This window comes from Rhinichthys klamathensis, unplaced genomic scaffold, assembly GCF_029890125.1.
Source record: "Rhinichthys klamathensis goyatoka isolate OS25496 unplaced genomic scaffold, OSU_Roscu_1.1 h1tg000040l_1, whole genome shotgun sequence".
NCBI classification, from domain to species: Eukaryota; Metazoa; Chordata; class Actinopteri; order Cypriniformes; family Leuciscidae; genus Rhinichthys; species Rhinichthys klamathensis.
The window spans coordinates 4,141,126-4,168,829 of record NW_026606587.1 but is presented as its reverse complement, the minus strand read 5'-3'; the positions used below and the strand labels follow the sequence as shown (position 1 = coordinate 4,168,829).

Below are 27,704 nucleotides of genomic sequence, written 5' to 3'. Positions count from 1 at the left end.
TAGCCTCAGCTCTTTTGTGGCTGTTAGGATAGCAGCTACACGAACGGGCGACAAAGTGGCCCGCATCGTCACTGAATCCCATACCACACCAAGGAAAGTGGTTCTCTGTACTGGAGAAAGCACACTCTTCTTGGCATTGAGCCTCAACCCCAACATCTGCATATGAGCGAGAACGACACCTCGGTGCCGAACCGCTAACTGTTTTGATTCCGCTAGAATCAGCCAGTCATCTATGCAATTCAGAATGCGTATACACTGCAGCCTGGCGGGGCCAGAGCTGCGTCTACACACTTCGTGAATGTGCGGGGTGATAGAGCTAGACCGAAAGGAAGTGCCTGATACTGGTGTTCTTTGCCCCAAAGAAAACCTCAGGAACCTCCTGTGCTGAGGGAGGATGGAGATATGGAAGTATACGTCTTTTAGATCTATCGTGACAAACCAGTCCTCGGATCTGATTTGAGTCACGATCTGTTTGAGTGTCAGCATCTTGGAATTGAGTTCCAGCACCAAACACTCCAACAGACGAAGATCTAGTATGTGACGCAGCTCTCCATCCTTTTTTGGAACAATGAGATAACGACTGTAAAGACCCGACGCAATGTCAGGTGAGTACACCTGCTCTATAGCTTTCTATGCTAACAGGGCCTTTACCCCTTGCTCCATTACCAGAGAGATTACCATTACCCATAGAGATATATTTGGCAGTAGCTTCCGCGCTGCCAGAAAATCTACCAAGGGAATCAGCCCCTCTAGGCTGGCCTCTGGTGTAATAAAGACTGCCAGTTCGGGGACCTGAAACATACTGGCAGGAACCACTGACTGTTTTCGAACCCCCCTCAGAGGGCGCGATGTTTAATAGGCAGCCAATGCAGTGTTGACAGAACCAGGCTAATATGGTCATATTTCCTGGTTCTGGTAAGAACTCTAGCTGCTGTGTTTTGAACTAGCTGTAGTTTGTTTATTAAGCGTGCAGGGCAACCACCCAGTAGAGCATTACAATAATTTAGTCTTGATGTCATGAAAGCATGAACTAATTGTTCCGCATTTGTCAATGAGAGCATATGGCGTAATTTAGATATATTTTTAAGATGGAAAAATGAGGTTACAGATACTAGACACGTGATTTTTAAATAAAAGATTGGTATCAAAGAGCACACCCAGGTTCCTAACCGACGACGAAGACTTAACAGAGCACTCATCAAGTGTTAGACAGTATTCTAGGTTATTACGTGTGGAAGTTTTTTGTCCAATAATTAGAATCTTTAGAATCTAATTTTTTAGAATTTAGTAGTAGGAAATTGCTAGTCATCCAATTTTTTATATCAGCTATGCATTCCGTTAATTTTGTGAATTGGTAAGTTTCGTTAGGTTTTGAAGTAATATACAGCTGAGTATCATTGGCATAACAGTGAAAGCTAATTCCATGTTTCCTAATGATATCTCCTAATGGTAGCATGTACAGTACTGAGTCCTAGTACTGAGCCTTGTGGTACTCCATACTGAACTTGTGATCGATAAGACATCTCTTCATTTACTGCTACAAACTGATAACGGTCAGATAAGTATGATTTAAACCATGCTAATGAAATTCCACTAATGCTAACATAGTTTTCTAGTCTATTTAAAAGAATGTTGTGGTCAATTGTGTCAGTAGGCCTACTATGTTCAAATGTTATTTTTTTATACTTGAAAAATACTTAACTGTACTTTAATAAAAAAATAAATAAAAAAACATTTTATTAGCTTCATTCATCCTTTTTATCAACACTTGAATGTTGGTAAGTTTCATAAAGAAAGCAACATTTTAAACAAAAAAGTTTTTCAAAGACACCTTGATCAGATTCAGAACGATGATCAAAACACGGATGAAGTAATAATATAATAATAAATACCTTTATTTTCTATAGCGCCTTTAAATGTACATATCAAAGCGCTGTACAAAAACAATTAAAATAGCAAAGATACAACACACAAAAGACACATAATACACAGTAAAATAAACATAAAAAACAACAAGCATAAAAGACAATAAATCAATTAAAAGCTAACCTAAAAAAATGAGTTTTAAGCTGAGATTTAAAGATTCCAAAAGATTTGGCTTGCCTGATCTCAATCAGTAGAGAGTTCCAAAGTTTTGGAGCTAATGAAGAAAAAGCCCTATCTCCCATTAATCTCAAACGGGTTGAGGGAACAGTTAAAAGACCAGTATCTGAAGAACGAAGATCACGTTTTGGAGTATATGGAGTTAAAAGCTCTGTCAAATATTGAGGTGCCAAACCATGCAGTGCCTTGTAAGTAAGCATCAAAATCTTGAAATCCACCCTAAACCTAATGGGAAGCCAGTGCAAAGACTCCAAAACGGGAGTAATATGGTCTCGTATGTTAGTTCTTGTAAGGATTCTGGCAGCCTAATTTTGTAAAACCTGCATTTTGTTTAAGGTTACTTTTGACACGCCAGCTAACAAGGCATTACAGTAATCAATACGTGAAAACACAAAAGTGTTTATCAATCTCTCTGCAACAGTAAACGACAGCATTGGATGCAATCTGGCAATATTTCTAAGATGGAAAAATGAGATTTTAACAGTATTCAAAACATGTGGCTCAAACGTTAAATTGGCATCAAAAATGACTCCTATAAACTCCACAGTAGAGCCATCAAGAGCTAGAGTGACCGGCTCTACTTTGCGTAGTTGGTGGGGTGAACCAACAAGCATAATCTCAGTCTTTTCACTGTTAAGACAAAGAAAATTATCAGTCCATTCCTTCATCCTAGAAATACACTCAGAAAGAAAATGAACATGCACAATTTCATTAGGTCTAAAATGAATGTAGATCTGGGTATCATCTGCATAGAAATGGAAATTTAGACCAGGAGATCTCAAAAGCTGATCAAGAGTATAAACATAAATATTAAAAAGAAGAGGGCCAAAAATTGACCCCTGAGGGACGCCAGACTGCACAACATTGACCTCAGATCTAAATCCACAAATGGCAACAAACTGCTTCCGATCAAAGAGGTAGGACTTAAACTAATTAAGAACAGTATTTGAAACCCCAAAAACAGTTTCAAGACGAGTAATTAAAATTGAGTGATCAACAGTGTCAAAAGCGGCACTGAGATCAAGTAGGATCAAAACTGAAAGACAGCCAGAATCTGAAGCAATTAACAGGTCATTGGTGACCCTAACCAGAGCTGTTTCTGTACTATGCAATTTACGAAAGCCTGATTGCAGAGGCTCAAAGAGATTATTCTCAGTTAAGTGAGAAATCAACTGAGAAGCAACCACTCATTCCAAGAGTTTAGCAAAAAAAGGGAGATTAGATATGGGACAAAAATTTGTGAAGTTTTCACAGTCAATATTTGACTTTTTAGGTACCGGGGTAATTGCAGCAGTTTTAAAAGTTTCCGGCACAACCCCAGTACACAAAGAGTCGTTTATAATACTCAGAACAAAAGGGCACAAGGAAGCAAAACATGATTTAAACAGACCAAACGGTATGGGATCTAGCAAAGAAGTAGCTGCTTTCATTTTTGAAACCTCTGCTAAAAGAGAGTATGAGTCAATTGTACAGAATTTAGACAACTTAGTACCAGAATAAAAAGGAATAGCAGGAGAAGACAGGAGAGTAGAAGTGCAAAAACCTCTACAAACATTTTTGACTTTGGTGACAAAAAAATCCAGAAACTTATTACAGAGATGATCAGAAGCAGTAACATAAGAGACAGTTTTGTGATTCAACAATTTGTTAATTGAATTAAAAAGTTGTCTAGAATTTCCCTGATTATCATCAATCATTTTAGAGAAATGGTCAGATCTGGCAGAAACAATTCCAGCCTTATATTCTTGTAAGCAGTCTTTCCACATTTGATAATGAACAGTCAGGCCTGAAAGACGCCACATGCGCTCCATTCTACGGCAAGATGTTTTCATCATACGCAAATCCTCATTATACCAGGACGTACGAATGAAACCGAGCGTGACTTTTGAGGAGCAAATAAATCCAGGCCAGAGAGGAGAACCGAATTTAACATAGAAACCCTTTTCTCCAGAGGGAAAACGCAGTCCATGTTGAGAAGTGTGTAAATCAAAACTGCTTAATGTTTCCATTAATAAAGTAGATCGAGTCCAACAACAACCCCAAAGATTCACAGTCGTTTTCTCTTCATGTGTTACGGTTCATTTCATTTGGAAACATTAAGCAGTTTTGATTTACACACTGTTTAATGTTTGATGATCACGTGATTTTACATTTGAGTTAGCAATCTTCTAAACAATTGTTTCAGCTTCTTCTTCTCCTGTGTTTTGATCCGGAGATTCTGTACTAGAAGATGTGTCATAACGCCCCCTACCGTATAACAGTGAAAACATGGATAGCTGGAATATTCATCAATGGTGGGGAAAGAGTAAAGTAGAATTAAAGGGGTGGTATGATGCCCTTTTCACAAGATTTAAAATAAATCTCTGATGTCCCCAGAGTGTGTATGTGAAGTTTTAGCTCAAAATTTATATAGCATGTTAAAGTTTGTCACTTTTTGAGGGTTAGCAAAAACACACCGTTTGTGTCTGGCCCTTTAAATGCAAATGAGCTGCTGCTCTCGACACAGTGGGCGGAGTTTCAAGAGCTTGTGTGTGTGTGTGTGTGTGTGTGTGTGTGTGTGTGTGTGTGTGTGTGTGTGTGTGTGTGTGTGTGTGTGTGTGTGTGTGTGTGTGTGTGTGTGTGTGTGTGTGTGTGTGTGTGTGTGTGTGTGTGTGTGTGTTAGCAGCTCCGACTACCTCATGCAGACACACACTAAAATATCATAAACTGTTCTGCCTTTTATTTTTAAACCGGAGTCAGACAAAGATGGAGATTTATAGAGAGATAATCTATAAATCGCTCGTATAGGAACTGCTGTTGTGAGATGCCCACAGAGTGACTTTCTATTGCATGTGAAAAGACGGATGCTACAGTTTGAGCTGACTCACAAATGTGGTCGACTACAACAACTCTTCCTCTTCTCAACATGGACTGCGTGTTCCCGGGGGAGGGGTTTATGTAAATCTTAGGGTTTGTGATGTCACTAACCCAGGAGGAATATTGTGTAGTCCCTACCAGCCGTTTGTTGTAGTCCACGATTTCTTTAAAAGTAAATATCTCCCTTTGCTTTGAACTTTGAGCGTTGTAACTTTGCAGATGTTGTTTATGCTCAAACAGCAACATTACACACTAACTAAAGTTAGAAAAATGAAATCATAATCAACCACCCCTTTAAAGTAAATTCCTATGTACACTACCAGTGGACTAGCCTACACAAAAATTCAGATACGCAGAATTAGAAACATATCTGTTTTATATCAATATTTTAATCAATATTTTCAAACAGTTTCCTAAGACTATGTAAAAAGGTATATTTAAAGCAACACCAAGGAACTTTTCCTCTGCGGTCGCCCTACTGGTTGGAAGCGGAATTGTCCTCATTAGAACTACAGAAACGCGACCCGATCTGGCAATCTTACATAGCGTGGATATACCAGATAAAGGACCGCAAAGCGGTGGCATAAGTGCAATTCACCATGTCACGACTTGATGAACCACTGAAACGATTTTGGAAACATTATTTGAAGGTAAAAAATCCTGCTTAGTGTTTCTTTAATAGGCTACTTTAATAGGAGTTAACACAACTACAAGCCATGTCTTTGAATACTTAATTATACATTTAAGTATATCTCGATCAAAAGATTGAGTCCAAGTACAGGCCAAATATACTTAGCCTAGTACAAGTTTTCTCTCAGTATAAGTCAAGTACACTTATGTGTAATTTTAAGTATATTTCTGAGAAGTACATAAAGTATATTTTTGAGAAGTATATAAAATGTAGACTGAAAGTATGCTTTCTTATTTTTAGTTGAAAAGAAGTATACTAATAGAACACTTGAATAAACGTATTTTTCGGCTGGCTTTTGAGAGAATTTAAAAATTTTGAGATTTTAAAAGATACTTTTTGAGATTTTAAACCATTTTAAACCCAAATGGTACACCTCAACCCATCACATTCATCCAAACTGTAGAGCTGAGCCGATGCCCAATTCACGTAATTATGAATTCAAAAAGGAAGAAATTGTGCGCACATCCAAAAAACATTTGGCAGGCGCTCGATCAAATGAAGCATCAAATCCAAAATAAACAAGAACCGGCACACTGCCACTTCTGCTCCTAAGGATTTATTAAAATGAACAACGTTTCGACCCAAAGGGTCTTCGTCCCTTTATTCGTTATTAACAAAAACAATGTTCCTCCGCAAGTAACTTGCAATTTTACGCCTAAACCGCTAGATGGCTAAATCTTCCGTACTTATTTTTATATAAAATAATAACTTTTTATTTTGTTAGTAATATTACAAGATTAACACTTACTGGACGGAAACAACTACTAATCTTGATCTTGTTTTTTTGTGTGTGTGTGTTTTTTTGATAGAGCCCTTACACTCATGTGCTCTAGTCCACGGTCACAATTGCTGCATCACGTGTTTGGGCTTACTGCACGCTGAAGCAGCTTTTGTGGATGGCTCATGTTCCCATTGCGGGAAAATGACTGTCTCGGTGTTGAGATCGAGACTCGCCTTCGTTCCCGAAGGTGGAGTCCCCATTACCATGCTCCACCCTAGGGTGCCGTGTCTGATGGGTGATCGGAGAATAGTGATGGAATACCCACCCGGTAACCATTCCCTGTGGGCTCCTCACTCCTCCATCACACCGCAGCCAGTGGAGTCCCCCGTTGAGTGCGCTGGTCCCTCTGTAATGGACCGACCAGACGTTTCATTCGGGGTCCCTCCAGAGGACAGGATGCCGATTGCAGCATCGGAGAGTGAGCTGACCAATGAAGATGATGACTCGGCTGCGTTATCCCCTTCAGGGAGTGTAACGTTGCCCGAGCCAGATCCACAGCTGTCAGCTGTGCTGAAACGGGCCGCTGAGGCTGTCGGGCTCGAGTGGAATCCTCCACCATGTCCCGCTCAGTCTCGGTTGGATGATTGGTTTCTCAGGGCGGGCCGCGCTGGTTCTCAGCCCGCCGCCCCAGTACCTTTCTTTCCCAAAATGGATGGAGAGCTTACTGGGTCGTGGATGGCACCTTTTACTGCCAGAAACTGATTGGATAGCTCCTCCCCCCTCACTACCCTTAACGGAGGAGCGGTGAAGGGTTACGAGTCGATCCCTCCAGTGGAGCGGTATGTCGCGGTCGCTGCATCTTGGACCGTCTGCCCCTCGTGACATCGTTGGCTCAGCCTGGTTGATATGGACGGATGCAGACAAGGTTCGGTTCCTGGACTCCCCAATTTCCCAGGTTGGGCTTTTCGGTGACGCGGTGGAGAACTGCGCCAAACAGTTCTCTGCTGCTCAAGCGCAGACAGAGGCCATCCGGCACATCCTGCCCCGGCAGCCCGCTGCTGCCTTCATCCCGCCGCTGGTGGCAGTTCCTCCGCCTGCTCATCACCGAGGGCGTCCCCCTGCCGCCGCTTCCGCTCCCGCTAGGCCTCCACAGCAGCCTCCACCAAGGCCTCAGTGTGGAGCCAGCCACAATCAGGCCGCCCACCCTGTCTTAGGCGCTGCCAAACCAGGTGGCAAGCGTAAGACTAAGCGTCCTTGAGACAGGCCACCAAGGGATGGGGGGACGAGCTCTTCAGATGGTTACTGTTCCACCGCTGGCTCCCCGGAGTCCAACGGTACCCGAATTGTCAAAAGAGCAAATTCATCTGTTCCTGGGTCCCAAGAGGGTCAGACTGGCAGTGTGCGACCCTGCAAAGACTTGCACCCCTCAGCCCCCTCTTGTGTCGCCAGCCGCCAGCCATGTGCGGTTCAAGGACCTGATTACGCCTTCTCCCGTACCCCTGCCGACCCGTGGAGACAGGTAAGTGTTGCACCGCACACTCAGACCTCGCTCCGGGACGCCCCCGGGCCTTCCGAGGCAGGTCTCTGTCCTCCACCTCGCTGCCCCACCCCGGGTACGTCTGTGGTGCCTCTGGTCCCCCTGGCCCAGTTTCTGGAAGCCTGGATAGTGCTTCCCAACCGGTCCAGCTGGCTCCTCCGTACCATCAGACTCGGCTACACGATTCAGTTCGCCCAGCGTCCGCCCAAGTTCAGCGGCGTGCGTTACACTTCAGTGTTGAGCGAACGTGCCCCTGTTAATGTGTGCACGGAGATCGCAGTCCTACTGGCGAAGGATGTGATAGAGCCGGTTCCTCTAGCTGATTTGAAGACCGGCTTCAGCAGCCCGTACTTCATTGTACCCAAGAAAGGGGGTGGGTTACGGCCATCTTGGACCTGTGTGTTTTGAATCGGGCCCTTCACAAGCTTCCGTTAAAAATGCTAACGCAGAGACACATTTTCGAATGCATCCGTCCCTGAGATTGTTTTGCAGCGATTGACCTGAAGGACGCGTACTTTCATGTTTCCATCCTGCTGCGATACAGGCGATACAGTTTGCGTTCGAGGGTCAAGCATATCAGTACAATGTCCTACCCTTCGGGCTGGCCCTGTTGCCACAGTTTACAAAGCTTGCGGAGGCAGCCATTGCTCCCATGAGAGAGCATGGTGTTCTTGTCCTCAACTATCTCGACGACTGGCTGATACTAGCTCACTCTCGAGAACAGTTGCGAACACAGGGATTTGTTGCTCCAACATATCAGCCAGTTGGGTCTTCGGGTGAACTGGGAAAAGCGCACACTCACCCCTGTGCAGAGGATGTCTTTTCTCGGTATGGAGCTGGACTCAGTCCAACCTCACAGAAGAACGTGTCCGGTCGGTGCTGAACTGCCTGAATACTGTCAAGAGCAGAACAGTGGTCCCACTGAAATTTTTCAGAGGCTCCTGGGGCATATGGCAGCCGCAGTAACGCCGCTTGGCTTGCTCCATATGAGACCACTTCAGCACTGGCTTCACGGCCGAGTCCCAAGGTGGGTGTGGCAGAGCAGCACGCTCTGTGTGACAATCACCCCAGCCTGCCGCCAAACCCTCAACCTGTGGTCAGACCCTTCGTTTCTCAGGGGCGGAGTGCCCCTAGAACAACTGTCCAGACATGCTGTGGTCTACACAGATGCCTCCAACACCAGCTAGGGGGCCACGTACAACGGGCATGCAGTAGTGGGGATCTGGATGGGCCCCCAACTGCATTGGCACATCAATTGCCTCGAGTTGTTTGCAGTACACCTTGCTTTGAGATGCCTCAAAACGCCGCTACTTGGCAAGCATTTACTGGTCCATACGGACAACACTGCGACCGGTGCGTACATCAACCATCAAGGTGGTCTACGCTCCCGTTGCATGTCGTAACTCCCCCGTCACCTCCTCCTATGGAGTCAGAAGCATCTGAGCTTCGCGCCAATTAAATTCCCGGCCGGCACCGACGAGCTCTTACGACAGCCTGTGGCCCAGGGAGAGTGGAGACTCCATCCCCAGGCGGTCCAGCTGATATGGGACCACTTCGGGGCCGCACAGATAGATCTGTTTGCCTCTCTGGACTTGTGCCATTGCCAGTTGTTTTACTCCCTGACCGAGGGGACCCTCGGCATGTATGCACTGGCACACAGCTGGCCCCGGGGCCTTCGCAAGTATGTGTTTCCCCCAGTGAGCCTTTTTGCACAGACACTTTGCAAAGTCAGGGAGAAAGAGGAGCTAGCTAGTTGCTGTTCCACCGCTGGTCTTGCTAGTTGCCCTTTATTGGCCCAACCGGACCTGGTTCCCCCAACTCTCAATAGCTCCCTGGCCCATTCCTCTGAGGGAGGACCTTCTCTCTCAGGGACGGGGCACCGTATGGCACCCGCATCCAGACCTCTGGAAACTCCATGTCTGGTCCCTGGACGGGACGCGGAGGTTCTAGGTGATCTACCACAATCAGTTGTAGACACCATCACTTCTGCGAGAGCACCCTCTACGAGACGTGCTTACATCCTGAAGTGGAACCTGTTTGTTCGGCTGTCTCCCTCCACCCTCAAAGTGTATGTTGCCTCTATTGCCGCACATCACGATGCAGTTGATGGGAGATCCGTGGGAAAGCACGACCTGATCGTCAGGTTCCTGAGGGAAGCGAGGAGACTATACCCTCTTGGGACCTATCTCTGGTGCTGACCGCACTGCAGAGACCTCCCTTTGAGCCACTGCAGGCAGCTGAGTTAAAAGTCCCGTCTTTAAAAACAGTTCTCCTGCTTGCTTTGGCCTCCATCAAGAGGGTAGGGGACCTGCACGCATTTTCGGTCGCCGAATCTTGCCTGGAATTCGGGCCGGCTAACTCTCACGTTATCCTGAGACCCCGGCCTGGATATGTGCCCAAGGTTCCTACCACTCACATACGTAACCAAGACGTTTTCTATCCTGTGCTGGTTTGTTTTGTTTCTCTATTCGTGCTTCTCATTGATGGTTGCTTCCCAAGTCTTGTCTTTGGAATCTTCTACCCATTTTTCCCTGTTGTGTTTTGTCATTTTTAGTTTTTTTGGGTTTGCGTTTACATTTTTGTAAAAAAAAAAAAAAAAAAAGGAGCTTCCCTGGCTGTTCTGCGTTTGGGTTCTGACTACAAAAACCTGACAGAATGTTTAGTACATCTCTCAACAATCATTGTATTGCATTGCATTACATGTTTTGCCCCCCACAATAGAAAATTTTATATTTTTGCTCAGTTCGGGCCTCTTAATAAATAAGAGGTGTTTTTTTCCCTCCTCAAATATGAGCTCCATATTCTCCTATATCATACTGTATGAGTCATAAAAGCCTATCAAATATATGATATGCAACAAAAACACAAATGCAAACTTTTCTTATTTTAAACATTTTGTCTAAAGGTTAAATAAAATAAAAAATATTTTTTGACTATTATTTTATGTCAGGCTTTACCAAGTTAAGAATCTCCAGTGGTTAAATATATATTGCATAAATATTTATTGTGATGTTTTTCTCTGAGGCACAAGCGAATGTATTCAAGGATTATTTACATTTTTGTACCTCCTTGATAGATGAAAAAAACACATACCAACAAGTATTTTTATTCAACAATATTTATTTCTTGTGGTTTTGTATATACAAGCTCTGCACTTTTATATTTTTGATATTTATTTAATGCACAATTGCTCTGTTTCTATCAAATTAGATGTTTAGTAGGGGTGGACTGCGGTTTTAATGTCATACACAGATTTTCAGTTAGACTGACTTTAAATGTTGATTTCAAATCAAATTCACAATGTTTATAGCGATTGGAACTGAATGGTTGGGTGAAGTAGCTCTCTTTGGAGTGACTGCTCAGAGACCCCAGTGCAAGACTTAAACTGAATGTTCATGTTCCGCCAGGTTATGTTGACATTTCATCAGCTCCTTTGGGCAGTGTGTGACAAACTCATCTCCAGTAATTAATGTAAACACGGTGCTTGCAGAGCTAGCTCCCTTAAGCTCTCACTGAAGGTCAAGGCTGTTTATTAAACCTAATGAATATGACTGGGATTAGCACATTCTCAGGGGGAAACATTCAAGTTCATCTGATTAAAGATGGCTCAAAAAATCCCCAAGCAACAATGCTTCACTATAAACATAGATGTACTGTGACAAGACAAGGTTTTTACAATATATTCCTCTTGTTTTTTTTGTTGTTTTTTTTTTGTTTGTTTTTTAAGAAATCCGCTATTATTTATTTATCATGGATTTTATTGTTATTAGATAAATGACAATGGCAGTGATGCAAGCTTTGATCAGGTTGTACAGTGTGTATAAACTGTTGTGGATCCAGATGTTCTGTAAAGAGCTTCTCAAGGTCTTCATAACATTCTAAAATGAATTGAACTTCTAGATGTTTAACTTTCCTCAGTTTTCACACATTTATATTTTTTTGGTCATCCTCATTAACTTTTCAAATGGTGATCTCAATGCTATTAACTTTAAGGCATACTTCTTGTTCCACTGCCAGAAATTGTGACATATAATTACAAAGCAAAGACCCAAAGTTTCCCAACGAACACTATTAGTTGTTCCATGCATTTACTAAAAGATACACACTGTTAACTATCAAATATATATTAAAATAATGATAAAAAAATCATATGTCTCTGTAGCCAAGTACACTGACTTGCAACTAACCAGCTAACAAAAAAATATGTTCTAAGAACATTTTGCTAACGCTGCCATTAAGTTATGAAAACGTTTTCTATTAAAGTTCTCTAAACGTTCAGTTTTTTGGGGTTATCCGAACGGTAAGGGAACAATCCATTTTTATCATTTTACAATACATAAAGGTTTTGTACTAACATCTTGATAACATCATTAAACAGATAACTGAACAAATGTTATATTAACACTATTATAAGAATGTTTGCTCATAACTTTGAGAGAACCTTGCCAGAACGTTAGCTAAGGTTCTCAGAATGTTTACTGTTAGCTGGGTAATCATTACATTTTACTGCATGCCCATCAAACCTACATTTAACATTCCTGTCCTGATTCAGAAGTAAAATGGATGCAAATAGAAATCCACATTATAAAGGCTTGTTCATGCCTAAATAAATCAAATGGTTTCATAATGTTATAATCGTTATCCTAACTTGTTCTGTTGATATTGGTAGGCTGATTTCTTTATTAAAATGCCCCAAAATCACAAGACTATCAAATAGATCATACAAATGATAACAAAACTCTTATTTGCAAGATGTTGTCTATGGTCATATGAGAATAGGTTACTGTGGATGGCTTGTTGCCAGGCCTACAGGTCGATGTTGGTTGCCAGACGCAGACAGAGTACAGCTTCAGTGGGTATGTCTTGGGCTCTGATTGCATTGGCCTCCAGGCGCAGTACACGCAGATTAGAGTAATTGTTTGTGTCCACAACTCTGCAAAAACTGCTCACTGAAAATTCTGAGAAATGTAGGGAAAGCAGTAAGTTATTGTCTTATCCAAGCACAAACAAAGCCTAAATAGGGACATGAATGATTTGCATTATAATTATCATATGTACAAATGTCTACAAATCCCTGAAAGTAAACTGATGCTGTTTTATTTAGGGCATACTCCAATCGCTCGTGCTACTTCAAACACGAAGAACAAATGGAGTTGCAATGGTCGCTTTGTCACATCCGGTGTAGACACGGTGTGTCACTGTCTACTACATGTGTCGTTATTTCCTGAAGGAACTGTGTTATGTTTTTATCTATTGTCATGTGATGTGCTAGAAAGATTACAATGAAGTTGGCTTCGACTTTGATATCACAAGAGACAATTGATATACATTTTCACACTATAAATACTGAAATGGTTTGTTTATTTGACTTTTTTTAAAGTAGTTTAAGTTTTACTTGATATCCATATTTTATTTAAAATTTTATTTCACTTTATTGCTGAAGTGAAAGCACGTATAAGAGTAAACAAAGTTATAGAAGTTTAAAATGACTGTAAAGCAAATTAATTGTACTAAAAAAAAAATATTTTATACAAAATATATATTTTACTAAATAATTTTTAATCTAAAAATGCCATAAAATCAAAGTCATGTCTAACTAAGTTGTGTTCCAAATGTGAATTTGATATCACAAAAAATTGTATGAAGTTTGTTTAGGCACGTGAGTCTCATTGGAAAGGTCTGAGACTCAAGGTTCTATATTTGATGATTGTTTTTTTACTGATATGTTTTGTCAAGATTAGAAAAGGTTTTGCTTATAAAATAGTTCTGTAAATTTTGTAATATGAAAGATGATGCCACCCACTAGGGGGAAGAGCCCACTAAAAGGAATTTAAGTACTGTTTCCATGGCGATGAAATGTCTGATTTCAAAATGTTTTTCACGGATAAGTACTGAGGGTGTAAGCTTTCGAATGATACCTAATATATGATGACTAATATATGATAGTAAAAAAGGGCAATAAATACAGATCGCCAAGCGTCCAGCTAGCGGGATGGTGAATTGAAATTCTGGATTCTAGGAATTTAATTGCACCATTTCTCTTTTTTTTTGTATATGGAAGCACATAAGCAATATACATTTCTAATAAATGGCTGTTTTGAAGCATGGCATTAGGGCAAGCTCATACTTTCTGGAGTAGATATGGAAATATGCCTCTGACATGCCTGGTCTTATGTGTAACATTTTCAGGTGTTTGTTCTGTACCTTTGATCTTGTTGGCCTGGAGATACAGATTCTCCAGACTGGTGCTGATAGTGGGAATCCTCTCCAGCTTGTTGAAGGACAGATCGAGTTCCACAAGTGTGCTGACATTGAAAGCGTTGGGTGGAATTCCACCATTGGTGAGCTGGTTGTGGGACAGCCTTACGAAGCGCAGCTCAGGCCGTTGGGTCAGGAAGTCAGCAGGAATGCTGGATATATGGTTGTACTCAAGGTAGAGTTGGCTCAGCTTTGGCGGCAGACTTTCTGGAATCTTCCTCAGTTGGTTCCCTCTTAAGTCCAACAGGGTCAAGGACAGCAGACCCTCAAGTGCGTTACCGAGGTCTTCAATGGCATTCATTTGAAGATGCAGGGCCGTCAGGTTGCTCATTCCACGGAAAGAGTCGACCGGGACTACCGAAATATTGTTGTGGTTCAAGTGTAGATCTCGTAGGGAACGTGGTAAACCCTGTGGAACACGGCTCAGGTTGTTGTTGTGTAAAAAGAGGCGCTCAAGGTTTGGTAGTTTAGCGAAGACTTTGTCGGCAATCTTGTCAGAGCTCAGTTTATTTGTCTGCATGCAGATCCAAGCTAAATTTGGAGCATTATCAAAGATGCCATTTGTGATTCCTGTGATCAGGTTATTTTGCAAGTATACATACTTAATATGAGATGGTACGAACGGCACGTGCTGTAGTCTGCGGGTGTTGCAGTACATTGCTTTGGGGTAGGTAGAAGGACAGTCGCACTCCAAAGGGCAGTCCAGCACAGAAGGCTCATCCTCTGTACTTAGAGAGGCGAGATTGTTATTGTGGCTACGGCCATAACCATGACTGTAGGCTCGGTTGCGCAGATAACTTAGCCAGGTCAAAGAGTTGGTCTGTTGTGTCATGGAAAAATCGACAAGACTTGCCAGCAAAAGCAGAAAAATCCAACCTCTCATTGTCCCTACGAGTTGCCTGTCAAGACACAAATACCAACCTGATCTCATGAAATGTGTCTTTATAGCACGCATTGTATTTATCGTGCAATTTATATGCAAAAATGAGTTTTTACATGCATATGATATGCAGTTTTCACGTGCATATCATACACACTTTATGTGTAATACAGACATACCCCGCACCACTAATCCTACCCAAGGGGTTTACAATGCGTATCATATGCACGCAAAGACTCATTTTCGCGTTTAAATTGCACGATAAATACAATGCGTGCTATAGAGATGCATTTCATGAGATTGGGTTGCAAATACATATGTAAATACTTTATCTTTTCTGAGACCACTAGTGAAAAACACTTCTGTTTTACAAATTGTTTTTATAATTAAATTAGCTATTTGTCATTAGAAATTATTCATAATCAATTCATGTTTTTTCCCATACAAATTATTAATTATTATTGATGATGATGATGTCATGATGATGATCTTGTTAAAGGAGAACTCCGGCGCAAAATGAACCTTTGGTCTAATTACACATTGTTACCTAGTCAACCGTTATCTGAGATTTGTTTTCATGATTATCGAATGTAAATAGTTTTATCTCTAAAAACAGTTTAGCCTATAAAGCTAGTATAACGCTAGTATATTGGGCATAGTGTAATGACAAATAAAAATCGCTTGTTAATACCACTAACAAGGCTGAAAATAGACCCACACTAACACGGTAGCATAATGAGGGTCCCTACCTTCAAACCGAAGCATTGAGAACTTTGTAAGTGTACAGACAGTTTAATAAGAAGATATTTTAAACATACAGTCAACTTCGCTTATACAGGCAGGAGCCATCTTTGAAATACAGCCTTTACCAGTCGATCTACGAACGCCGATCCAAACCTGCTGTTCGCGCTCACCTTATCACAACTTATAGCTCGTTCACATCTCACCAGCGCACTTGGTTCGGCGTTCGTAGATCGACTGGTAAAGGCTGTATTTCAAAGATGGCTTCTGCCTGTATACACGAAGTAGACTGTATGTTTAAAATATCTTCTTATTAAACTGTCTGTACACTTACAAAGTTCTCAATGCTTCGGTTTGAAGGTAGGGACCCTCATTATGCTACCGTGTTAGTGTGGGTCTATTTTCAGCCTTGTTAGTGGTATTAACAAGCGATTTCTATTTGTCATTACACTATGCCCAATATACTAGCGTTATACTAGCTTTATAGGCTAAACTGTTTTTAGAGATAAAACTATTTACATTCGATAATCATGAAAACAAATCTCAGATAACGGTTGACTAGGTAACAATGTGTAATTAGACCAAAGGTTCATTTTGCGCCGGAGTTCTCCTTTAAAGAGCATATTGTGCATCAATGAAGAAAGAACATTTGACTGTCTGTAAAAACTATCACATGATCAATGTCACACATTTGATTTACTTATTTGATTAGTGACCCTGAAATTTCTTTTTCATTTCATGTCATAATATTTATTTATTCTACAAATGCTCAGAATTATAAAATCCCATATCCCATAAAAGACTTTGGGACCCAACTGTATACAGTCAGTATAGGCACATGACATTTCCTTGTGCTTCAATAAGAGCAGTTTCAAAGAACATTATTACTGCTCACAAGCCTCAAGGAGCAGACATGCATCTTAAATCTTCCTGACAATAAACTATCATTACAAGAAATCATCATTATTTGCATGTGGTATGTTTAACAGTACATCTCTCAGAGCAGAGTTCTGGTTAAAACAGACATCATGAAAATTCTCTCAGGTCTGGGCAAGTATGCCACAAGTGATCTCATTTTTTGCTTTTTAAGAAAGCACAATGTTTTGGAGTTTTGCCTAAGGGAAGCTTCGGTACTGTTTACAGACATGATGATGGATAAATCCAGCTTTTTGGTACTGCATGGTGACAGCTTCACCTCTTGGGGCGATATTAAAAACACTACACTTATGTACAGTAATACATCTACTTAAATGCTTGTTTAAACATGTATTGTGTTATTAATTTGGTTCAATGAGGGGGTGTTGTGTAACATGTTTATGGATTAAGCATAAGTTTATGGATGTGTCTAATTGACTTATTAATGAACACTTTATATTAGGTGTCTTTAACTATTACGGATACATCAACAAAATGATTAGGTACAATGTACTTATTGTGTTCATGTTGTATTGCAAAACACTTGCTGTTACGGGTAGGGGTGAGGTTAGGAACAGGTAAGGATAGGGTCAACAGTGTTATTATTGATGCAATTACAGAAATTAATTACAGATATTTTTAAGTATAAGTGCATTTTATCAAATGATTCATTTTAATTTTAGTACATAGTAGTGTAAAGAGACACTTAAGATAGAGTGGGACTGGATTCATGTCATGGATTCATGACTGGATTCACTTCAAAACCCATGAATAATATCAAAATCATAAAGACATTTGTTTATGTTGATGAGAAAGAACAATACTTTCTCTTCCATCATATTTGTGTGTGTTTTTTTTTTCTTTCTTTTTTTTAAACTACGGTTCAGGTTTTTGGTTTAAGAAGTAAACTTCCATGAAGAAAATGGCAATAATCATGTAACATTATTACCCTCTAAGTTTAATAGAGCAGACTAAATGTCCTTAATTAAAATGAGAGAAAGTTCTGAGAGGAAAAATAATAAAATCCCATTAAAGTCAAGTTATATGTAAACTGCATGGACAAACAAAAAACAATTCTCTTCTTCAGTAAAAAAATGTTTTTATCATAATGCAGGGCAGGCTTTTATCCAACATATCTGCTAAAATAAAGATTAAACACATACCTATGTTTGTAGACTTTGTGGTTTTTGGTCTTTTGTGTGTGCTTCAGTCGCTTTGGAATGAGAAAATTGTAGAAAAGAGGTGGAGAGAGGGTAAATTAAAAAAATCATGCTCCATGCAAATGTTAAATAATTAAACTGTTGTTCCAGCACATGATTAATGTTTGTATTACACATCCACTCTAATTGTGAAATACATTTCTAGACATGCAGAAGAAAAAGCATGAACTGTACCTTGTTTTATGTACCTCGCTTTATACAGTAGACCACATTCCAATAAACGGATAGAGTTGTACAGCCCAGAGCCTTCAGTGCAAAGCCTTTACAGTGAACATTTGTCTAATGCCTTACTAACATGTTACGCTGTGTTTTGTGCCTGAGGCTTTGTGAATATGAGTGCCAAGTGTGAGAAGGCAAAACATCTGCTTTTTAACAGCCTGGTTTCATAGATTCTGTAAGGACGGGACCCCTGCCTTATCATTATCCCTACAGAATGAGCCTTTGTGTGCGTGCATTTCTGGGGTATTTGACTTAGTATGATCAGGCATGCTTTATCTTTGGTTTAAATTACAGTGGTTTTAAAGGGTTACTTAACATTAAACTATACTGTGAACTCTATTCAAATACCTTGAGTAGTTAAAACGACAGATTTGAGTGAAACCAATAAAACTGGATATGTCAACGTAGCCCAACCGGATCTCTAACAACTGGCTAGCAATACTAAAAGCTAAAACATTGTTATATAAATTACAATAACAAAACAGGCAACCATAAATATCAAAAGGTTCAAAATTAAGAACCCATTATGGATCATTGCAAGCGTTTTAAATGGTCTTAATGAATAGAAGGTGTTGTTTTATGTGCAAACTATTTCCATCAAATTAAGAAATGTCCAGAATACTTAGAAATATTTAACCATATTTATGTGTTTGTTAGTTTTTTCTATGTTTATAAAACGCCATGGTGCATTTTATTATATCATGATGGCTGAACAAACATAATGGGGGAAGTACTCATATGGAGACAATTAGTCATTCATCCATTTGTCACAAGGGAATGTTTAACCAGCAGTCATTTCTTAGGCGTAATGCAGATTGTTTTATACTTGATTTAAATAATGCGCACAAATGTGTATTATATAACATTGTGATGTAATGGTTTAGGCTGTTGTTTATTAGTTAGCAGTATACATAACACACTCCCCAGCGTATCAAACACAGCAAGCATTACAGAACAAACATTAATGCTTGGTTAAAAAAAAGTGAATGATAAACTGGATACTATTTTCAAACAACATTCAACCAAAAAAAAAAAAAAAACCTTAATTGACTTGCTACAGCTACAGTGTAAAAGGAAATGCTCACTTACTGCAAAAATGAAATAAACCAATACAGTGATTGTACAGTACACTTCAAAAGTTAGTCAGTAAGAGTCCTTAAGAAAAATTACTTTTTTCAGCAACATTAATTTGATCAAATGTGACAGTAAAGGCTTTTATATTGATACAACATATTTCTTTTTCAAATAAATGCTGTTCTTTGGAAATTTCGGGAACACTTTATTTTGCAGTGTCCTTGTTAATTGTTTTACATGTAGTTACTATAATAACTATAAATTATGCATAACTACATGCAGTTAATCCTAAACCCAACCAAATCCGAATCCTAACCCTATACATGTAGTTAATTACTAAGTACTTAAATGTATAATTTCACTGTAACACGTACACCTTAAAATAAAGTGTAACCCAAATTTCTATTATATTATATATTTGTGTCACAGTTTTTCAACTTTTTTCAACCTTAAAAAATATAATAATAATAAATGTTTCTTGAGCACCAAATCAGCATTTCTAAATGATCATGTGAAAGAAGACTGTGTTTTTGCCATCATAGGAACAAATTAAATTTTAGAATAAATTAAAATAGAAAACAACTATTTTAAATTAATGATATTTCACACTATTACGTATTTTATTTTGCCTTGGTGAGCATAAACTTAAATCTTACCGATCCCAAACTCGTGTGTGCACAAAAGGCATCAAAAGGGTTCCAAGAACCAAAACTTAGAGAGAATCTGACTGAAAACACATATAATACACATACAATATACATAAAATAATCATCAGAACTACTGCAACACCTCAAACATCCTTCCAGACATTAACACAGATATTATTCAGGCTATAACTGCAGGCTATAACATTGAATGATAAATGGAGAATAAATTAAAGGGTCAATTTTTTCCCCTCATTGTTATAAAGTGACTTTCAGATTGTAACTGTTCAAGACCTACGCATGTGTCCACTTGTGTATTTGTTTGTCACAGTCCTGCTTCGTTCATTGTAGCTGCCATTTTCTTTCTTCTCTTCAGAAGAAGAGGATTGGACGAGTCCTCGATCGCTTTGATCTTTATTTGTTCGTAGTCCACTCTTATTGTTGCTAAGGCGTTAGTCATCTCTTCCTGTGCATTTACACAACACAATAGTTACTAAAATTACTTACAGAAAAGTATGATCATTGATTCTGATGCTCTTTAGAGTTCAATAGTTTGGGGTTGGTAAGATTGTGTAATGATTTAAGAGATGTTAAGAATTCTCTTATGATCAGTATTTACAGTATTTAATATAGAATACAGTAAAAACAGTAATATTGTGAAACATTATAATTTAAATTATATATATTTTTCAGGACTCAAAGGAACAGCATTTATTTAAAAAAAATCTTTTGCAAAATTATAAATTTCTTTACTGTCAATTTCAACCAATTTAAAGCATCCTTGCTGATGCTCTACTAATCCCAAACTTTTGAACTTTTTTCATATTTGAATACAGAAAACAGACCTTGACTTTATCCCAGACATCACTCTCTTCCATAAGAACCCGACTCGTGTGCAGATGTGTCGGAGGAACCTTCATTGACTTCTGCATAGATCCCGAGAGAGAGAGAAAGAGAGAGACGCACAAATTAAATATTCTTACTAAACTTTAAATGTAGAAATAACTATATAAGAGCATAATTTATCATTTATCAATCAGCATGCAAAAAAAACCTGATCTGCAAGATCTTTGCAGATTAAAAATCAAATGCTAATGCTCACATTGATCCAAGAATGGTTCATGAATTCTGTGATGGTCATTCTCTCTGTAGGATCTGTTTTCAGCAGTTGGCAAATTAGCTGCTTTGCTACAGAATGAAGGAAAATGTCTTATCGCATAATGTAGTGTATGTTTGTGATGTTGAACAAAATGCAGCATAATACGTATTATAAAATTACCTTCCTCTGACACCTGTGACCATTCATTGTTTGGAAATTCATACTGGCCATTCCGTATCCGTTTTCTCATTCCCGGTGAGAGTTTTAAGCCATGGTTTGAGTAGAATGGTGGATATCCACACAACCTAAGAGCGTACGTAATGGTTGTGGATTAAAGAGCAGTAACTAAGAAATAAAGGTCCCCAAATGTTGGTTTTCGCAGCAATGCCAAATAAAAGAACCATGTTCTGTCATGACAGCTCGCAGAGTGTTTGGCATGGTAATGGATATGACCATGTTAAAATGTTGGGTCTAGATCTGCTACGCTGCTACTGTTATTGCTGCTCCTGCAGAGATATTACAGGACTTGCTACTGCCAATACATCCACATACACGCTTCTGTGAGAATGTTAAACATGCTGCTGTGTACATGAATTACCCATAGCTGATCTACACAGGTGGAGCTGTAAGTGCACTGCAACTCATTGGCTGCTAATGCAACAGGAACCAATCAGTTGTGCCTTGTAGAAAATGATGTGATTCCTAGCAAATTGAGTTAAGGACCTCTCAGCCTGCACCATGTTTCATGAAGCAATGACTTCTGTCCTGAAAATCTAGATGATGAAGGCTGATGGGTTCTTAATGCAAACTGATGAGGTTCACAGCATTACCTACTTGCCACAAGCTATGGTTTATGTTGTATTTGCAGCCAATGAGCTTGCTGCTTACAACATTTAAATGGCTGGTTAGCATTCACTAAAGCAGTTTGCTGCCGAAACCCTCCACCTTCCCCAGCTCCACCTGTTTAGATAGATCTGCTGTGGGTAATTTATGTATATGCTATTTGTGCAGCAGAAGTATGTATTACATACTCACAGCAGCGTATCAGCATATGTATTGGCATTAATAGCAACTTGCCGTACTTGCTCTACAACAACAGCAATAATCAACATCGGCAGCGTAGCTGGGGTGCGTTTCCCGTACAACGACATAACTCGCTGCTTAACTACCATAGTACGATGCATTGTTGAAGAAATCAACTAGCTAGTCACAACTGTTTCCCGAAAACCATATGTCGCGAAGTGGTGTTCAATGTCGCAAGGTTTATGATGTCACGCACGTGGTGGAGTAATAACTTATTTTAATTAAACTGTTTGAGATCGAATTAATGAAACGATGGTTTCAGGAAACACCGACTGGTTGAACTATGCTGATAACGACGGAACTTGCGACCATAGTTGGCTAACGATGCTTTCGGGAAACGCACCCCAGATCTATTCAACCAAGACCAAATACATTAACATTGTCAAATCCATTACCATGGTAAAAATCTTCAGATGGTTGTAATAATAGAACCGATGTGATATTTTATAGCCATCGGAATGTTACCACTCACAGGATGTACATGATGACTCCTAATGACCACATGTCACATGACTTATCATATTTCTCTGGACCAAGCACCTCTGGGGCTGAAAGAGAAGGATTCACTTTAATTTCATTGTATAATGATACCAAATGAAACTCAAAACGGACTTGTCTGCTTACCCACATAATAAGGTGTATAGCACGGGGTGGTCAAGCAGTTGTTGGACGTGGTCTCTTTGGCGAATCCGAAGTCTGTAAGCTTGAGCTGGGCATCCGGCCGTTTTGATGTGTATAGTAAATTCTCTGGCTGCCAATTAGGAGATGATTGAAAATTAAATATAAAAATATATTTGTTTATATGTGTTGAAATTTAGCTTTATGATGTGTGTTGTAACTGTAAGCCCTACATCGTTAACTTTTAATATACGTAGCCTATATTAGGTTCTAAAACCAAGAAACTAATTTCTCACACAATTTCTAATTTCTTCTTTGATAATTTAACACTATAGAACTCAACAAGTAATAAATGGGGAAATCTTCAGGAGGGTTTTTAAATGGTCTCAAATACTGTTCCACTTTTATATGATCATGTTGAGTTTCCTCTTGGCTTACAGCAGTGAGCAAGTATAAGATTGCAGAATGACTGTTCTTCCATAAATCGGTTGTAAAATTGTATCTTTAGTTACATTATTTGCAAGGTTTATTGCAGTGATTAAATTGCCATGTCCAATTAACGACAAAGAAATCTAACTGATTACATTTTCAATTTGAATCCACTGCAGGATCCAACAATTACTGTACATAACATCCTATGTGTTAGGGCCAAATGTCCACAGGAATACAAGCAATTTTACAAAGTGGGTATAATAAAGTTATACCTTAATATGTTATACTTCAACATGGTGAACCTCAGCCAGAGTTTAAACACTAGCCATTCAGCAATGTTTATGTGTCGTCTTTCTGTCATTTATCAAAAAGGTTTAGTTTTAAATTCAAAGAATAACTTTGGTAAACCAGATATAAAAACTGTCTTGATCAAACGACCTAAAACACAGCAAAAACTGTAATAACTTTTGAACAGTAATGTACACTCACCTAAAGGATTATTAGGAACAACATACTAATACTGTGTTTGAACCCCCTTTCGCCTTCAGAACTGCCTTAATTCTACGTGTTCAAGAAACCAATTTGAAATGATTCGAGCTTTGTGACATGGTGCATTATCCTGCTGGAAGTAGCCATCAGAGGATGGGTACATGGTGGCCATAAAGGGATGGATATGGTCAGAAACAATGCTCAGGTAGGCCTTGGCATTTAAACGATGCCCAATTGGCACTAAGGGGCCTAAAGTGTGCCAAGAAAACATCCCCCACACCATTACACCACCACCAGCAGCCTGCACAGTGGTAACAAGGCATGATGGATCCATGTTCTCATTCTGTTTACGCCAAATTCTGACTCTACCATCTGAATGTCTCAACAGAAATCGAGACTCATCAGACCAGGCAACATTTTTCCAGTCTTCAACTGTCCAATTTTGGTGAGCTCTTGCAAATTGTAGCCTCTTTTTCCTATCTGTAGTGGAGATGAGTGGTACCCGGTGGGGTCTTCTGCTGTTGTAGCCCATCCGCCTCAAGGTTGTGCGTGTTGTGGCTTCACAAATGCTTTGCTGCATACCTCGGTTGTAACAAGTGGTTATTTCAGTCAAAGTTGCTCTTCTATCAGCTTGAATCAGTCGGCCCATTCTCCTCTGACTCCTCTCCTCTGGCATTTTCGCCCACAGGACTGCCGCATACTGGATGTTTTTCTCTTTTCACACCATTCTTTGTAAACCCTAGAAATGGTTGTGTATGTGAAAATCCCAGTAACTGAGCAGATTGTGAAATATCAGACCGGCCCGTCTGGCACCAACAACCATGCCACGCTCAAATTTGCTTAAATCACCTTTCTTTCGCATTCTGACATTCAGTTTGGAGTTCAGGAGATTGTCTTGACCAGGACCACACCCCTAAATGCATTGAAGCAACTGCCATGTGATTGGTTGATTAGATAATTGTATTAATGAGAAATTGAACAGGACGTTCCTAATAATCCTTTAGGTGAGTGTATAATATAATATAATATAATATAATGCAGTGTACTGGTGCATAATAATGGCTAATAGCTCACCTTGAGGTCTCTGTGAGCAATGTTAATACCATGCAGAAACTCGACAGCTTCCCCTATGCTTCTCATTATTTCTGAGGCTTCTACTCATTGTGTGGAGTGAAAGGGGGAAAAAGAAAAAGAAAATTAATAACTGGGATGTGTTTAGTTGAATGTGCATATGTGTTTGATCTGTACCTCTTTCAGTGAAAGCTTGATCACCACGTTCCTGAATGTGGCGAAAGAGTTCTCCCCCCTCCATACTGTTTAAGGAACACATAGTGGGAATGCAGTATCATGATTCATTAATCTCACTTTTTTTGTTATAGACCTAAAATATTATATACGTCAGGCTAAAAAATGAAATACAATATCTCATAGTGACAATAATAATTAATGTCTAATTATATATTTTCAGTATTTTTCTTGCAAATTGTTTGCAAAAAAAAAATATAAGGCTCTTTGAAAGAAAATACTTTCTTATAATACTTTAACCTGGTTTATTATAAATAGTATATTGGTATTACAACAATTTGAGATAACTGTTAATTATGACTCCTTCATCTTTATGTTATAGACTTGCATTAAAATTGGACAAATAAAATTAAAATTAAAAACAATATTACAGTCACACTAATAACAATTAGTGTCCAATTCTTAAAAAAAAATTTGTTGAGAAAAAAGAAGAAAAACAAAAGAAATCTTAAAATCTCTTCGAAAAAAATACTTTCTGAAGGCAATTTCATCTGGCCTGTTAGAATACCAATATACTATTTATAACAATTTGATTTAAGTGTGTTAAAGCCCTACCACTCCATGACGAGAAGCAAACACTTTTTGCCTTGGTAGTAATTCTCAAAGACATCTTCAGTTCCAACGATATGAGGGCAGCTTGATGCCCTGCAGTGAAGCTCCACTTCCTGTCGAGCCTTAGGGGTGTCCCGCAATATCTGAAAGTGAGCGAAGAGCATCAAGAACAGCCGTCTTCACAGTCTAAATTACTTATGGAATTGTTTTTGCTCATTTGCCTCCAATGATTTTATTGGAGCATCCTTGACCCACTATTACTGTAGGTAAATTGGAGGGCCTGCAGTTTGTCCTGATATCTCAACCTCAGAGAGTCAGTAGAATTCTGTCTGTAGATAAACTTATACTTTCAGCAATGAATGTTACTCAGCCCAAATGATTCTTTATTCTCTCAATATGTACCCTCTGTATTTACTGCCCTGTATAAATGCCCTGTTTACTCCTGGTATTAAGATGTGTTTTGGTCGATCGGATGACAAGTAGACGAGGTATTTTACTCCTGGTATTTTAATCCTTCTCTTTTGTCCACTTTCAACCGCTTCTGTCCTGATGTTTTCGAGGGGAGGGTCTATGGGTGTGTAAATTTATGGGTATTGTTTTTTCAGATCTTTCCATCTAATGGACAAAATCAGCGGAAAAACATACGGAGAGCAGCAGCTTTCGCTTGGTACGATTTTTGTCTTCAAACCAAACTTGGGTCTTCAGGCGACAAAGTTTCAAACCCGTCTGGCTAGCATGCTTCTCAAAACGGATTAGACAAGTAGGCGGAGAGTCTTGTGACTGTTTGTACACATTCGACCACAGGAGCATTTACACCATACAGTATTCACAATGCATATTCCACTATCTCTGGAGATGGTCGAAAATTGACATGCTCAAAATCTTTTAGACCCTGTTTACACCAGTATTTAGCGTTATGATCCGATCAACCAAAACACCTTAATACCAGGTATAAACACACTCTTAAAACTAAAGGTTCTCTAGTGGCATCATGGTTCCATGAAGAACCTAAATGGAAGCTTTCCATTGCGCAATAGGTTCTTTATAGTATAAAAAGGTTCTATAGATTATTAAAAATGTTCTGTACACAAAGAAAATGATGGTTCTTTTAAGAAAGTTTTTTTTTTTTGAGGATGCCAAAATGGTTCTTCTATGGCATTGTTGTGGAAAAAAATGCCTTTATTTTTAAGAGTGTAAGATTTCATCTGGGTAAAAAATAAAAAGATAATATATGGGGTTCCTCAAATTACCACACTGGCAGAGCCGCTGGAGAATGTCTTGGCATTTTTCTGAGGCACTTACAAAGTCGAGCTTAATGGATCCCATGCGTTTGGGAGAACTGGAAAGACTGTTAATAGCTCCTCCAGTAACTAATGGAAAATGTTTTGAGGCACCTGAAATATTCAAAGTTCCTTGAGTACACAATAAGATATCTGAGGTACCTTTAGTTTTTATAGTGTGGAAATGTTTTTTTTTTTTTTTTTAGGAATACCAAGTCCCCTTTACCAAAAGCCTTGTAGAAACATAGCCGTTAAACACTTCAATATTTAGGCTGACTTGGACTCAATAGGACCATGTACAGTACGAGATAACAGGAGAGAAATTAATTTAATGAACTGTGAATAAGGTCTTATCAATCATAATACAGTAGGCTAACAACCAAGACTTTAACAAACATTATTGACACTGAAGAATATTCACCCTTTTCACATCATTTGCTTTATGTATTAGTTTAGGTATGAAGCTGTCAATATATACAGTATATATAGGCTATATATGTACATGAACAAAATAGATAGCTACCTTTAAGGCATAGTGTTTGCCGTTTTTCTTCTGGAAAATTTCCCAGACCTTGCCATTGATGCCTATCCCGAGCACTTGTCCTGCAAGCTTATACTCCTCAGTTATTACTTTCTTCTTTATCTTCAGTGTGGATTTCAGTGCAGGCACAGTGTCAATCTGATGCTGACCCTCTTGCAGCTCACTGGAAAGCACATTTTTATTTTCTGTATTATACATAGTGGTAGAGTAGACTGTGTTCCGTCTGTGCAGCAGTGAAGACTTTAGCAGCTTAAAGGATTTTAAAAGGATCCAATTAACAGTGCTGGTTTGAATATCTTTAACTGAATGGAAGGAGTTAACGCAGACACAGACATCTCTAAATCAACAACAAACAAACAATAAATAAATTAATTAAATTTTTATCTCACAGTTATGACTTTTTTTCTCTAATATGCGGGTTTATTTCCCGCGATTCTGACTTTTCC

General features: G+C 39.3%; 2 protein-coding genes across 3 annotated transcripts; both read right to left on the bottom strand.

The window, feature by feature from the left end:
* Nucleotides 1–12,419: 12,419 nt before the first annotated feature.
* fmodb (fibromodulin b) lies at nt 12,420–18,223 on the bottom strand. The gene is made up of 4 exons (XM_056246511.1): nt 18,097–18,223; nt 17,866–17,915; nt 14,113–15,065; nt 12,420–12,866 (listed from the first exon to the last, which is right to left on the bottom strand). The coding sequence occupies exons 3-4, from the start codon at nt 15,047–15,049 to the stop codon at nt 12,715–12,717; spliced, it is 1,089 nt and encodes a 362-aa protein (XP_056102486.1). The 5' UTR covers nt 15,050–15,065; nt 17,866–17,915; nt 18,097–18,223; the 3' UTR covers nt 12,420–12,714.
* Nucleotides 18,224–20,012: 1,789 nt separating this feature from the next.
* mapkapk2b (MAPK activated protein kinase 2b) lies at nt 20,013–27,462 on the bottom strand. Of its 2 annotated transcripts, XM_056246509.1 has the most exons (10): nt 27,241–27,462; nt 25,441–25,580; nt 24,829–24,893; nt 24,655–24,734; nt 22,666–22,792; nt 22,514–22,589; nt 21,139–21,263; nt 20,962–21,047; nt 20,705–20,785; nt 20,013–20,325 (listed from the first exon to the last, which is right to left on the bottom strand). In XM_056246509.1, the coding sequence occupies exons 1-10, from the start codon at nt 27,454–27,456 to the stop codon at nt 20,185–20,187; spliced, it is 1,137 nt and encodes a 378-aa protein (XP_056102484.1). In that variant the 5' UTR covers nt 27,457–27,462; the 3' UTR covers nt 20,013–20,184. The 2 variants fall into 2 exon arrangements, with proteins under 2 accessions (XP_056102484.1, XP_056102485.1); XM_056246510.1 differs by lacking the exon at nt 24,655–24,734 and having other exon boundaries at nt 22,670–22,792.
* Between the last annotated feature and the right edge of the window lie 242 nt (nt 27,463–27,704).

Bases quoted from the DNA above. Each gene is read 5' to 3' on its own strand.
- fmodb (XM_056246511.1), bottom strand. From the start codon at position 15,049: ATGAGAGGTTGGATTTTTCTGCTTTTGCTGGCAAGTCTTGTCGATTTT. The intron at 12,867-14,112 runs GTACAGAACAAA...TACATTTCTCAG, and splicing joins CCAGGCCAACAAGATCAAAG to AATTTTCAGTGAGCAGTTTT.
- mapkapk2b (XM_056246509.1), bottom strand. From the start codon at position 27,456: ATGTATAATACAGAAAATAAAAATGTGCTTTCCAGTGAGCTGCAAGAG. The intron at 24,735-24,828 runs GTACAGATCAAA...CACAATGAGTAG, and splicing joins TCAAGCTTTCACTGAAAGAG to AAGCCTCAGAAATAATGAGA. The intron at 21,264-22,513 runs GTGAGTGGTAAC...GTACGCTCTTAG, and splicing joins GGAGTCATCATGTACATCCT to GTTGTGTGGATATCCACCAT.